We start from the raw sequence: 14,447 nt of genomic DNA on the forward strand, positions 1-14,447 counted from the left end.
TGCTGCGCTGGGGCCTGTAATGTGGAATAATGAGAGGAGGAAGGAGTGGAGCGTTGCAGAGTGGCTGACTGCAGATATCTGCGCTCCATCCCTGCCGCGCGCCGCACTGTGCCTCTGATTGACACGCCGCTGATAGCGCCTGACTCACCCCGCTCGCTCCCCGATGGCAGCCTGTTCCTCCACCTGAGGGGGGATCTCTCTCTCTCTCTCTCTCTCTAACACCCTATCACACTCCCACTCCTCTTCTTCTTCTTCTTCTCTCTCTATGTGCCTTTCTTTCTCTTGTGTGCAAACGCAGCTCATCTGCTTGGCCCCGTTTAAGCATGCATGCTGTCGTCGGCAATTTTCACGTTTTATGCAGGGCTGTATCAGATGCCTGCTAGGAACGTGGGTGTGTGTGAGGTGTGTGTGCGTGTGTGTGTGCGTGTGTGAGGTGTGTGTGTGTGTATAAAGGGGGGCGGGTGCTGTTTCAGATAAGGGTTTACAGCTGAGCAGAAGAAGTTGGGGTCATGGGCCGTCTACGCTGAGCTTCTGTAGGCGGTGATGCAGAGTAGACACTGTGCCTTCCGAGGGTATCACAGGTGAAGTGCAGTGGGTATGCAGAAGGGCTTAGCGTTTCAAACGTATCAGTTACTACATAAATTATATTTGCAGCAAACAGTTAGCGAAGAATTGTTGCAGCAAGGAAGCAGGATAGCAAAGAAGCAGGTTCGAAGTTGTGTTATGCGCTCATGCAGTTAATCTTTCTCAGATATCCTTAGTGTTAATTCATATACAGTACTGGCAGGCTTTTTAAAAAAACATTAGTGTTTGTGTCAAAAGGTTAAGCCCCTTGAAAGACTCAGGTGTTTGGGAAGAGGCAGGCTAGTTTGTCCAACTTATGTTCAGACAACAATAAATGACTGTTATCCATGTTGTAGATACCCAATAATGACATTTCTACACAACATAAACAAAAACCAGGGTAGAACCGTAACCACTTAATCTACACACTACCTCTAGATGTTGTACATCACTTGGACGTATGTCCTAAGTGTGTGTGAATGTGTGTAATTGTGCTAGATTGGTAGAACCCAGTGAGTGAAATTGTACCTTTGGTTCCCACTGCCCAGTGGCTCTTTCTACCACCTCAAATGTTAGTTTCTGTGTAGGTCAGGTTTTCTTAGTCGGGTGGTGGGCGGTTAGTACTTCAAACTAAAATATTACAGATGAGGGGATCTCGGCTTTGTCCATGCTCACGTACACACAACCTCCCATAACTTACACATTGCCCATTCATGTAGGCTACTGGTCATTGCTGCTCTGGCATTTGAAGGTAAAAACAAAAGAGAATGTCCGCACACCAGAGTAGCATCCAGAGCTTAATTAAAAGAGTTCAACGTTTCGACTCGACGGAGTCTTCTTCAGGCACAATGTCCTTACCTGCACCTGGCCTAGATATAGGTGGGGTGTGCACGCATCCACTCTTCATGCAGACTTCATGCTCTGGCATTTTACTCATCAGGTTCGTGTCTCTGGGATATCCCATATTGCCTGTTTACTCCCATTGCTAGTCCGCAGTAGCCTTGTGTTATGCAAATGAATATCTTTATTTGTCCGATCTCCTCTATTGATCCAGTGTGCAGCTGTGCTCTCATTCTTCTGTTCAGCTCTGCTGGGGTGCTGGATGCATCGACTGCACCAAAATAGCCCACAGTTTGTTCCCAGAATAATTCTCAGAAGAAAGCATGTAACAGAGAAAATGTCAATCTAATTAACGTTCCATTTGAAAACATTTATTTCCAAAGAAAATAGACCTCTCCTGCTCCCACACATTACAACTGTGGCAAGTGCAAGAATGTCTGCTGAAAAATGTCACTTTTCAACAAAATTGTAAATCACATACCCTGATTAACAGTACAAAACTCAATTCAAAAGGCTATGATCATTTTAAAACAGGGGGGTATTCCAAGTACGTGGTTTAGTGACAAACCTGGGTTAGTTAACTCAGTAAGGGGTAAACCTCCTAATAGAAGAGCTGTATGGCTTCATTCTCCTAACAAAACAATACCATAGGGCTCTTGTTGTAGGAGGTTTACCACTTACTCTGAGTTACCTTACCTAGGTTTATCATTAAACCACGTACTTGGAATACCCCCCAGGTCTAACAGGCTACACATATGTGTAAACAAATGTCATTGTTTTGAGCAACAGAAGAAGCACTACGGTAAGCAGTCTTGGCACACACTGTCTTGAACCCACGGTGATATTGTCATCTTCTTACATTGTAATCTCATCTGACACATCTGGTTTAATCAGACCCCACGTCCATTGGAATGGACATGACATATTTTTGGGTCTAGACCAATGAAAATCTGTGATTTCACCATTTTAATTATCCTTTGTAACTGATTGGATCCTAATGACCCAATCAGAATGCAGTTAGGACCTGTAACTTGATCTGAGAGCACTTCAGACATCAGACAAGACAAGCATGGCTCTGAAGCTAGATAGGAACAGGAGTAAACACATTTTTTCCCCTCATAAATATGAATTTATGTTTATGATAGCCTAACCAATTTGCACTCAGTATAATTCTAACCATTGCAGGTGATGATATTTGAAGTTAGTTTGAATATATTTCATAACAGTGTAGTACAGGATTTTTTCAAAGTTTAATGTCCATCCCAATGGACATCAGGTGTTGGGAGATGTTAGCCAACACTCATTTAGGCACTCACCAGGCAAGGTTCTGACGTATCCTCAAGACCGAAGCTCTACTTTTGAATGCATTTTTGATTTATTTCAGCTATTTTGGATGAATGTGCACTCATTTTACTAAAATGTGTCGTCATTTTTACTAAATCGTGCTCTCATTTTATTAGATTGTGCACTGAATTCAGTCAAATGTGTGCTCGGTTTACTAAATAGTGTGTGCATTTTGCTAAATGGTGGGCTCATTTAGTCAAATTGTGCTATTTTTTTGTAAAATGAGTGCACATTTTTGTACAATGAGTGCACTATTTACTAAAAAGGATTATTCAGTAGACGAGCACACTATGTAGGAAAACGAGATTTTAATATATTGTGTGCACGTTTTACTAAATTGTGCGTATGTTTACTAAATTTAGTAAAACGAGTGCACTATTTAGTATAACAAGCGCATGATTTAGCAATATGTGCACACAATTTAGTAAAATGAGCATACGTTTTCTGGATATATACCAAAAAATATCTTGCAATGACTGCTCTAGGGTTCCGTACTAACCATATTACAATCTATTCTTGTTAGTATAACAGTACCCAAAGTACGCTCTGGATGCTCTGAGAGTGTGACACTTTGAATAAACGAACGATAATTCCACCCACGGTCCAAATTTACGAACGGTTAAAAGTTTCAGAGTTGGCTCAGAGCGCTTGGAGTGGCAATTTACAAACACACTCTTAGTAAAATAAGTGTATAATTCAGTAAAACGAGTGTATATTATCTTGATATACAAAAACAATCTTGCAATGACATCTCCTGGGGGGTGTCATTGCAAGATTTTCTATGTATTGAGAAAACATACACTCGTTTTACTAAATCATGTGCTTGCTTTACTAAATTGTGCACTCGTTATACTAGATTGTGCACACATTTTTGTGTATTGTGCGCTTGTTTAACTACAGTACATAGTGTGTTCATTTTACTAAATCGTGCTCTCGTTTTATTAAAAAGTACACTTATTTTACTAAATTGTGTGCTCTTTTTCCAAAAATTAAAAAGAGAATGTGATGAAATAAAATGAGTGCAATTTAGCAAATGAGCCCACAATGTAGTAAAATAAACACACTGTTTAGTAAAACAAGCACACGATTTACAAAATTGAGCGCACAATTTAGTAAAATGAGCACACACAATTTAGTAAAGCACATTCCCTCCATATACACAAGCAAATATGCTGCAGACATACCCCCGGTGTTCCGTATTGGAACATGTAATTAAACTAGAAATGCAATTCCAAGGAATTACCAGTGCATGAAAATGCAAAAGTTGTGATGTAAAATATCATGTATAGTTAAAATAGATAATACAGAGATGCTAATTATTTTAGCAATGCTGAAATGCTACTTAGCTAATGTTTTCTAGCAGTTTTGTTAAAAATGTTAGCAATGCTAACATGCTAGCCATGCTACTTAGCTAACTTAGCTAATGTTTTCTAGCAGTTTTGCTAAAAATGCTAACTATGCTAGCAATGCTAACCATGCTACTTAGCTAATGTTTTCTAGTAGTTTTGCTAAAAATGCTAACTATGTTAACAATGCTAACCATACTACTTAGCTAACGTTTTCTAGCAGTTTTGTTAAACATGCTAACTATGCTAGCAATGCTAACTTTGCTAACCATGCTACTTAGCTAATGTTTTCTAGCAGTTTTGCTAAAAAATGTAAAATGCTAACTATGCTAACAATGCTAACTAGCTACAGTGGGTAGTGTTGACATAGTTGATGACAAGTTAAAAGTTTTTGATAGACAGCTAGTTTAATCGATAGATAGTTTAATGATAGTTTAAAAGTAGACTGTTTAAAAGTTGAATGTAAAAAGTTCAGTAGTTTAATGGGTTAAATTGTTTAACAGTGGATTATTGTAGTGAGGACTTTTATTTTGAAACAGTTTTGGGCAGAGGAAACAGTTGAATAGGATGTGTAGTCTTAATTGACCCAGATTGTATGCTTAAAGCCTGAGGCTGCAGGTGGCCTGAACACCTGGCATAGGATTCTAATTGCTTAATGGCTGTATTATGATGTCACAATCGGCAATGTTAAGTCTATGGGGATTTTTAAAAAGTTTTTCTTTAATAGTTTAAAAAGTATAAAAGTTTCAAAGTTGAAAAGACATAGCAGCTTGGTCCGTTTGAAGACCTACGTAACAAAGTTTGAATGAAGTTTCTAAGTTTAACTGTTCAAGAGAAATTGCGTACGGAAAAAGTGGTAAGCGGAATAATAATAAGAAGTTGCCTTCTTAGTACAGTGCATTTTCATGCACTGTAATAATAATAAGTTGTTGTTGCCTAGGAAGAACAGTACAGTGCATTTTCATGCACTGTAAAAATTCAATTTAACAGTTCAGTTCACAAGACTGTGTGAAAACAACAGTGCAAAATGCAAAAAACAAACGTGTATTTTCCCTAAGTCCTCATGTCATTTTACACCTATTTAGTTGAGGCGTCCATTGTAATGGACATTAAAAACAGTAATAAAGACATGATTTATCAAATAATTATTTTTTCCCCTTTATTTCTACATTGGAGAGGAGAAAAAATCAGATGAATAATTTTTTTTTTGCTCAACAGAAAAAAAACAGGTCTGAAGGGGTTAAAGGAAATGCTCAACAATTCTATTAATGAAATCTTTCTTAGATTTCTAGACTGTCTAGACTTACTGGATGGCACATCTGTATTATTCTTACTGACAGATCACCAGTAATAAGTTATTGGAACAAACATATTTACTGGAGTGTATTTTCATATATTTGTGTGTGTGTGTGTGTGTGTTCGTGTCTGTATATTTGTGTGTGTGTGTGTGTGTGTTTGTGTCTGTATATTTCAGCGTGTGTGTGTGTGTGTGTGTGTGTTTGTGTCTGTATATTTGTGTGTGTTTGTGTCTGTATATTTGTGTGTGTGTGTGTGTGTGTGTGTGTGTAGTAGTTCATAATGTATCTGAGTGTAGGGTTAAATCATGATATTCTTGTTCACTGGCCTTTCTGTGGCGTGATGGCAGGTGGTGGCTGGAGGTGATATTCACAGATCTGTGTTAGTGTGTGTGTGTTTGAGTCAGAGCGAGGAGGAGGAGGAGGAGAAGCAGTGGGAGGCCAGGAGAGAGGTGGGGGGGTGGGAGGTGTTCCCCTGAGGAGGTGCTCGGCGGTGTCCGTGTGGGAGTGGCGGCGGTGGAGATGGAGAGTTAAGGGTCAAACAGTGGGCTCCCTGGGGCCACGTGTGACCATTCTGGTCAGGCGCCTTGGCGGCTCCACTCTGCCCTTGGGGCCTGGCCTGTCACTTCCGTTTGGGTGCCCTGTGGCGTTATTCCTGAAACACATATACACGTGCACGCGTACATGCATGCACACACACACACACACACACACACACACTCATCTGACCTCACACACAGACTGTGCTACTATATATATCATTTATGTACTAGTGCTGTCTAATATAGTCTTTAGGCATTGATGTAAGAGTCTTACTGGGTCATAGATAAATATAATTGTTTTGCATTGTTTTGTCATTTTGTGCCTTTATCTTATTAATCTTTGGGGCAAATAATCTCACATTTCTAATTAAAGGTTCAACTGCATCCAGACATTATTGCATAAATGCTTATTGTAGTGTAAACTCAGACCCAGAAGGGCCCGCAGCCATCTTACAGTGTAGAGGTGACCCTGGCGCCATGGAGCCCTGATGACATGCTCGACAGTATTTAACACAATAACATGCCTGTCGCAGGGCCACATAGTCACCGCAGCTGAGCTATTTCACAAAACCATCAAACTCTGTGGAACAGAGAGATCGCACCTCGTGATAATATTAGATCTGGCAGGAACGCTGAGACCTGGTGCCTCGCAAAACGGGCAAAAGCAGCAGTGGGAGAGAGGGGATGTTTACCGTGTGACTGCAAGGGGCAGTGTGCCATCTGTGTCTGTGCAGGAGTACTTAACAGAGCCCTGTCATAACACTGAATAATGGAGAAGGACAAGCTAACATGTGTATAATAGACGGAAACTCAGTCATTACAGACTTGACAGAAACTCACAGCCAGCAGTAATGCCCTTTTCTATTGTAATTATGTGACATTGAGTGAGATATAAATTGCTCATGACTCACATGAAGTTATAATTCAGAATGTATTTCTGTCATAGCATAGTTGTTGAAATAACAAAGAAATATGGCAAACATAGTAATTTAGTGTAGAGTACGTGCAGGAGGCCTTAGTGCAATTAGACCGTGGAAGATGACAGAATGAGCCTACTGAAGGAGATGCCATGTAGCCTACTGCATCTCATGGCTGAGAAGCCCAAATTGTGGCCAAAAGCATTCAAGGCTTTTGAAACACAAATCTGGTTGGAACTGGAAGTGTTCTTGATTTGCCCATTTTGTCGTGAACGCCTGTTGCCTATTTCCAGGTTTGGTAACAGACTTGCTGGCGACCCTGTGCGAGGTTGACAGACAGCCCACTACATGGCCCAGTGATGTAAACGGCATGGAAATGGCACTCGCCCTCCATGAACCGATATTCTGAAAGGAGAAAAAATCCTGCTAGCTAATCCAGGCCTGCTAGCTGTCACAAAGAGAAGTGGTCAAGTGAGGATATGGCTGTGTACTCTCTCTCTCTCTCTCTCTCTCTCTCCCTTTCTCTCTTCCTCTCATGTCTTTCTTCGCTGGCTCTGTAAGTATAGCCTTGGCATGGAAGCTCTTCACCGTCGTCGCCCACCACCCTCTCCCTCTGTGCCTCGGTCTCTGGCTGTTTTTTGAGATTCTCTCTGAGCCCCTTCTTTGCCGCATTGTGCGGAGAGGATTCTGGGTGGTAAAAAAGAAGGGTTTTTTTTTGTCAGCAGTGCTTTCCAAAGGAATGATTGCCATGGAGTCTAGATTTGGAAACAGGTCTGTGGGTGAGGGATGTTCTCTGCGAATGTCGACTTTTTTGGGGGAGGAGGGAGTGAATATAAAAAGAAGCAGCCGGGGCCAGCTTATCTGCTACTTAGTACAAAAACAACAGTTTGCTATTTTTATTTGTAGGATTTGTCTCCTCTCATTCGTCCCCCTCTGCTCTACCCCTGAGCTGAGAGCAGCCTTTGAAATACCTGCGTTGGACTTATTGGTTTTTAGCACCATTTGCCACAACCACATCAATATTTCATCAGCCTCTTTTCAACTCACACTGCCGTTTCATAATTTCCTCTCTCTTCATCTTGACTTGCGTAATCCGACCCGGCCCTGCATTGAAATTCTAATTGGGCAAAACAGACTAGCATGGCAAGAGAAAGACTCCTGCAGTATGCTTCCACTTGGCACATGATCCTTTCACTCAGGGATGCGTTTGATGGTTAAATCAGCCCTTCAATTTCTCTCTTTCTCTTTCTCGCTCTCTCTCTCACTCTCTCTCTCTGTCTCTCTCTCTCTCTAGCAGCAGATTCATCCACAGTGCATCTGGATTCAGCCCCTTCCTAAGTCTTAATTATTTAGTGAACTTTATAGGCACATTTTAATGAATTGCTTAATTTACAGATCTGTGCTCATGGTGTTTGTTTTAGAGCCACTACGGTCTTTCTTGGCTCTGTTTACTGTCTTCTACTTTGGTGGTGTTTTTTTTTCCAGGCTAGATAACTCCTGTGTTGTGTCTTGTTTCCCCTGCAGATCTCTCTCAGGCCGTATCGTTGGGGGTGTGTGGTGGTTCTTCACCCTTATTATCATCTCTTCCTACACTGCCAACCTGGCAGCCTTCCTCACCGTGGAGAGGATGGTCTCCCCCATTGAGAGTGCTGAAGACCTGGCCAAACAGACAGAGATTGCCTATGGTACATTGGACGGTGGCTCCACCAAGGAATTCTTCAGGGTGAATACTTGCAATTACATTCTCCTGCCTGCCAAAATATACATTACAGATTTGTGATATAAACTGCACAGGATGAGTTGGGATTCTACCAACATTAAAAATGAACTGCCGTGCTTTAACTTATGTAAGATAATTGTCTCGTGTTAGAATCACATTAGAATCACATTAGAATCAAGTCAGTGACAAAACAATCAGAGGAGCAAAATAGGAAGTGCAAACCCTGCGATGAGTGTGTCAGCTTTTCCCACTCAACTCCTAATGAACAGCCCCACACTGTTGACCCTGTAGGCCGAAAGACAATGACATGGCAAATTGTGTGATCGTAATACATTTATAGTTTACTCTCTGTATGCTAGATTCAGACTTAGCCTGCCATTTTCTGCCACTCCCACTCTGTTTTCCAGTCAAAACAAAATGCATGACTGCAGAGCGAAGGATTTCTAGTGTTTCACAACATATCATTTAGTTGCATGAATCATCCAGCACATCTGTGTTAATTGCCATGGTGTCAATCAGCCGTTTGAAGAAGTAAAATTAATCTTAGCGTTGATTCTGCTGTACACCTGCAATAACGATTTTTGGAATGCAACTTTGACAATGTGATAGTATGACTATGAAGGATGTGAGGGCAAGTTAATCAGTGATCACACACAATGTGTCTCCATTATTATGTTACACTGGGACAAGTGTTTCACTGCTTTTAGTTGTATTTCAATTACAGTATTCAGTAGATTTACCTTTTGCAGCAGCAATTCACATAATTGTTTGGAAATATGTGTACTGTACATTCAAGTGTGTACATGGATGTGGATTAATGTTCTCTTATATTTGTTTCTGTAGAGATCCAAGATAGCCGTGTTTGAGAAGATGTGGTCGTACATGAAGTCGGCCGATCCCTCAGTGTTTGTGAAGACTACTGATGAGGGGGTGGCCCGAGTCAGGAAATCTAAGGGGAAGTATGCATACTTGCTGGAATCTACCATGAATGAGTATATCGAGCAACGCAAGCCCTGCGATACCATGAAAGTGGGGGGCAACCTGGATTCCAAGGGCTACGGAGTAGCCACACCCAAAGGATCACCCTTAAGGTAATGTTCTTTCTCATAACCTTCCCACCATGGCAGTCCTTTGTTGATGGCTTATCTAATTGTGAATGCAAAGGCTTACCTGAGGCAGGAGAGGATATTTACCACAATGTGCTCCCTCATCTTAAATGTAAGGGGAATAGTCATTCTTAGAATCATCTCAACTAGCTCAGAAGTTATTAGTATTTGAATTTAAAATCAGTATGCCTTTAAAACATTTTTATTTTGAGAGTATAGTATTATCTCAGGCTAGATTGCCCTTCTCTAGCAGTTCCATGTTAATTGTAAACAGAACATAGACCTCTCTTGCCTCATAGCTCCCTGGAATGTGTGTGATGTCCCCTTCTCTTGTCCTGTTCACATCTCATTGTGCTTTTATTCCCTATACTCTCCACACTCACATGCTCACAATCCTCTTCTTCTCCTGCCTGAAAGTCATCGTTATTAAGTACATACATGAATAACAGCGTTTCATTCATCCTTATATATCACAGGATATATTTCAACATTCACTGTCATTTTTGCATTTTATGTGCCTTTGCAAAGTACTCATTATGTGATATTACAGTTATGAGGCCTTTAAAGTCAGCTGGAGGACGTGTCTAATTTCTTTTCAGGGACTAACACTTATAGGTAGGCGTAGGTTTGGTCTGAGCTTTGGTGGGGACACACAATATGTATAGATATGTAGGCTATATTTAACATTTAACATTTATTTTCTATTTGGTCTGTTATGAAATCATTGACCCATTTAAGCACAGCTCAGTTTTAAGAACCTTAAATACATGCACGCTTAGCATTTTGTGAACGAAATCATTAAGGCTACATTGACAAACTCTTAACCATGAGCTGCCTGTATATTCTCTGATTCTAATATTTACAGATATCTAGGCGATGTAAGCGCAGCTCAGTTTTAAGAAATGCTTAAAGCCGAAAGACCATGTTGAATTTTGCTACAATTTATTTCAAAACCGGATTACTCTGGAACGGCTAACTATACACGAGAATGCATTACACCGTTGTGTTCGATAAGGTCTGCTGTTTATTCTGATATATGGTTTGTCATGTGTTGCGTGAAGAGTGTGCAGGCCTACGATATTCCACCGAGACAAATGGATGTGGAGATGGGCGCAGAGAATAATTATTAAATCTAGAAGTTATTTTTCTCGCGAACTGTTTATCACAGCAAATAGTGGCTATAGCACCGTTTAAAAGCTGAGAAAAGGCTCTTTCATGTGACACATGTGTGATGAGTAGCCTACTTCTCGAGGAGTTCAACAGAGGAGAATGGGTGAATTTGGACGCACTTCATATGCCTTGTAGTGAAGTGAAGCTGAAGCGCTGCGCCATGGTGCGCAGGAGACTGCGGCTCACTGGTAGTTATTATAGGTAACTTCAAATCAGCGCGATTTACCCTTATAGGCTACTGCACATTACACGATCTGTACGTGATGATCCGCAGCACTGAAGTGAGAAATGATTTAACTCTTTGTGTAGCGCATGTGAGCGCTTTTCCCCCCATTTCAACCTGAATATTGGTGGGGACATTTCAGTCGTAATTTGACATTGGTGTGGACACGTCCTTCGGTCCCCACGCAAATCTACGCCCATGCATAAGCTGTATTGTGCCTTAAGTATCAAGGACACATGCCTTTAAAGACATACTGTAGTCCTGATCCCTCATCATATAACAGATTATGGTAACACAGTGCAAGAAAAGCACTTAGGGCTTGCAGTAAAAGTTCCCACGTGTGCCCATATAAGACGTCAATACAAAACTCTATAATGTAGACCTGTCAGTAGGCTATGTAAGTTGTCACGGCTTCTCCGAACTGACTTTATCTACTTCACCCGTGAGTAATATTACCCTGAGTACTTTCCGAAGGTTTCTGCTAAGACAAGTGATGTGTCACTTCATTCGCATGAGATTGATTGTGTGGGCTTATAAAGGAAACTCATCATGATCTTGTTTACCTATTGGGCTATATATATTGTAGGTGCGCAAAGACTGTTGCAAGGAGCGAGAACTAATGACAGCCTATTAATAAAAAATGTTTTGTAAATTTCCGTGTAGATTTTTTTTAGCTGTCTTCTACATTTGCCTTGGTTGGTGGTATTATATTGTAATGAGTGATCAGAAGTGGAATAACTGAAATGTTCTTTTCTGTTCTTGATATTTAAATAACTAGGTGATAAACATCTGTTAAGCTGTTTCAAAGTATCTAATATCAGCTTTCAAATCTAGGTGTATTCATAGTTTGTGAGCAAATTTGAGCTTTGAAAAGGCAGTTGCTCTGAAGAGTATAGTCAGGCCAATACCCTTAGCTTTTAAGTATCCTACTAAGTACCCTAAGTAGGGTAGTTAAAGTTCAGTATTAATATTAATCCACAAAAGCACAGCTATGCATTTTCAGTATATCTCTGCAGAGAGGAGTCGTATCTACAGTAAATGTCTTTACATGTTCTTTTAAAAACATGGAGACATGTCGGTATCAGTGTCTCTGATAACAGATCAGATGCAACAACCCAAAAATAATTGCAGCCCATGAACTTCATCTCACCTACCTTGTTAACCACAGGGGGGCATCATGCTATGATAACTTGATTAATGCAGCATCTCCATCACCACTGAGGTGTGTTGGTATTGTGCTATTGACAATTTTGTTGTCAACTTGGTGCGTTCCAAGTGCAGAATGTGCCTAAAGGTGACATTAAAGCACAGCTTAGTTTCAAACTTTGAAGGTTTGATACTACAAGTGCGTTTTTGGATGAAAATATTTTATTTAGTGTATTATACTGCTACATAGTATATTTGTTTTATACGTGAGTAAACAGCTTTAGATGTCTTCCCAAGTGCAAAATTCAAGGTGAACTCTTTATCGCCACCCCTCCTCTATTTTGCGTATCAGAACACTTGAGTGGCTGTTACATCTCGAAGCACCACGTCCTTGTGATCGTGTTTGCGCCCTGCACCATACACAATTAACATGCAAACATATAAATGTTTATCAGAACTTTTTAAAAATGTCATGTAGTGTAAATACTACTTTGATAAAGCTCTCTTTTTATCTTTTTATAGTTAGTATGGTATTGGACTATTGGTTGCATGGTTAGAACTATCAAAGCAACTTTATAATGTTTATAATAAAATAATGTTCTCTTTCTTCTGTTTATCTACTGGTATCTACTATGGTTTTCTATGCATTATTTACATACATTTATGATATCCATTGCCATCAATTGTTAATGTTGCAACTACCTGGAATGTTACTGTAAGTGTAGCACTTCAAACCATTTGCATTTGAGTTTGAAATGTTTACTCTCTCACGTCTCTTCCGCACCTCATTCCACATTTCTCATTTTCTGTTTTGGGTCAATCACGTCTCGATGAATCCCGCCTTTCTTTGTGATGGCTCATATGCAAGATGCATCTTTACTCTGTCCAGCATCCATTAGCACACTGAGCTCTTTCAGGCCCGTGCTCACGGCACCTGAAGCAACTCAGGGGTTTTACTGAGAAAGACACTTTACAGCACTTAGGCCAGAGGGCTCGACCCACCGTAGGTATGTTTATCCATTGCTGCTTGGCACGTCTCCCTGCAATGCAGAGAAAAGGGTTATCCATACCAGTGAAGATACCAACAAAGATAAAGACGAGGAGTGGGGTGTGTGAGGTGTTACAAATGCTCTGGATTGTGCCCTGATTTTGAAGGGGGAAAAGATTAATGGGGAAACCAGTAATTAGATCACAGTAGTGATTTTCCACAACGACCTCCCAAAATTTAACCTTTAGTTAATGTGTAACTGCAGTGAAGTAGTAAACTAATTTGAATATTAGCATGATAATGACCCGACTAAGCTTTCTGCAGTTTTCTGCAGTGTGTGTGTGTGTGTGTGGGGGGGGGGGGGGGGGGGGGGGGTTGGTGATGGGTGTGTGTGTGCTCCGAGTTCAAATCCAGAGCATTGGTAATCCTTATATTTCTCTTCCAAAAGTTCTTGTCTTGCTTGGTAAAATCTGCCACAGTTTGGTCACACAGCATTATTACACATTACCAGAACCAAAAATACCAGTGCAGTTGCTTTACTGCTTTTACACACAGAGCCAGTGCAGTTGCTTTTCTGTTTTTACACACAGAGCCAGGTACATAAATCAGATATTTATTACTTTTCCTTTTTACTTCTCTTTTCCAAAATTTGAGTTCCTACTAATAACACCTCTGCCTCGCCATTATCACATCTCCATTTATGCTGACCAAGAATTATTTTATTATCATTTCAAGAAACGCAGTAAACCTGGCAGTACTTAAACTGAACGAGCAGGGCCTGTTGGACAAATTGAAAAACAAATGGTGGTACGACAAGGGAGAGTGCGGCAGCGGGGGCGGGGACTCCAAGGTCAGACCCAGTATGAGTGAACCAGCGGGTAACCACCACCAGCAGGGGGTAACCGGCAACTACCGCTAGCAAACACATCGGCTGCACCCCCCAAATTCCTGAGCGCCATCCCCACGTGGAAAAACGTGCTTTCCCCACCACGTTCATGGGTTGATTAGAGCTCATTTGGATTTCCCTTTATTTTTTCTGCAAATTGGGTGAATTGATGCGTGTAAAAAGGAAACAGGGATTTTGAAGTTGGCACGTGTTGTGTTTCACAAAGTGGCCACATAGATTTTGACCAAAAAAAAAAAAAAAGTGCATAACTGAGTGTTTTCAAATCTTGCCGGTTACCCAAAGTGATATTGTAATACACATCTTGCAGTAGGGAGAAAGCAAGCCAAGCTAGATGGAGTA

At 40.8% G+C, this 14,447-nt stretch overlaps 1 protein-coding gene across 3 annotated transcripts in view; it reads left to right on the top strand.

Moving 5' to 3' along the window:
* The window catches only part of LOC121710088 (glutamate receptor 1-like), a 46,885-nt gene that overhangs the window by 26,659 nt on the left and 5,779 nt on the right, over positions 1-14,447 (top strand). For 2 of the 3 annotated variants that reach the window (XM_042093998.1, XM_042093997.1), the window contains exons 12-13: positions 8,373-8,571; positions 9,412-9,659. In XM_042093998.1, coding sequence (XP_041949932.1) covers positions 8,373-8,571; positions 9,412-9,659 — 447 coding nt within the window. Of the gene's footprint in view, positions 1-8,372; positions 8,572-9,411; positions 9,660-13,936; positions 14,052-14,447 lie in introns of all 3 variants that reach the window. The other variant, XM_042093996.1, reaches the window with a different exon arrangement.

This window comes from Alosa sapidissima, chromosome 5, assembly GCF_018492685.1.
Source record: "Alosa sapidissima isolate fAloSap1 chromosome 5, fAloSap1.pri, whole genome shotgun sequence".
NCBI lineage: Eukaryota > Metazoa > Chordata > Actinopteri > Clupeiformes > Clupeidae > Alosa > Alosa sapidissima.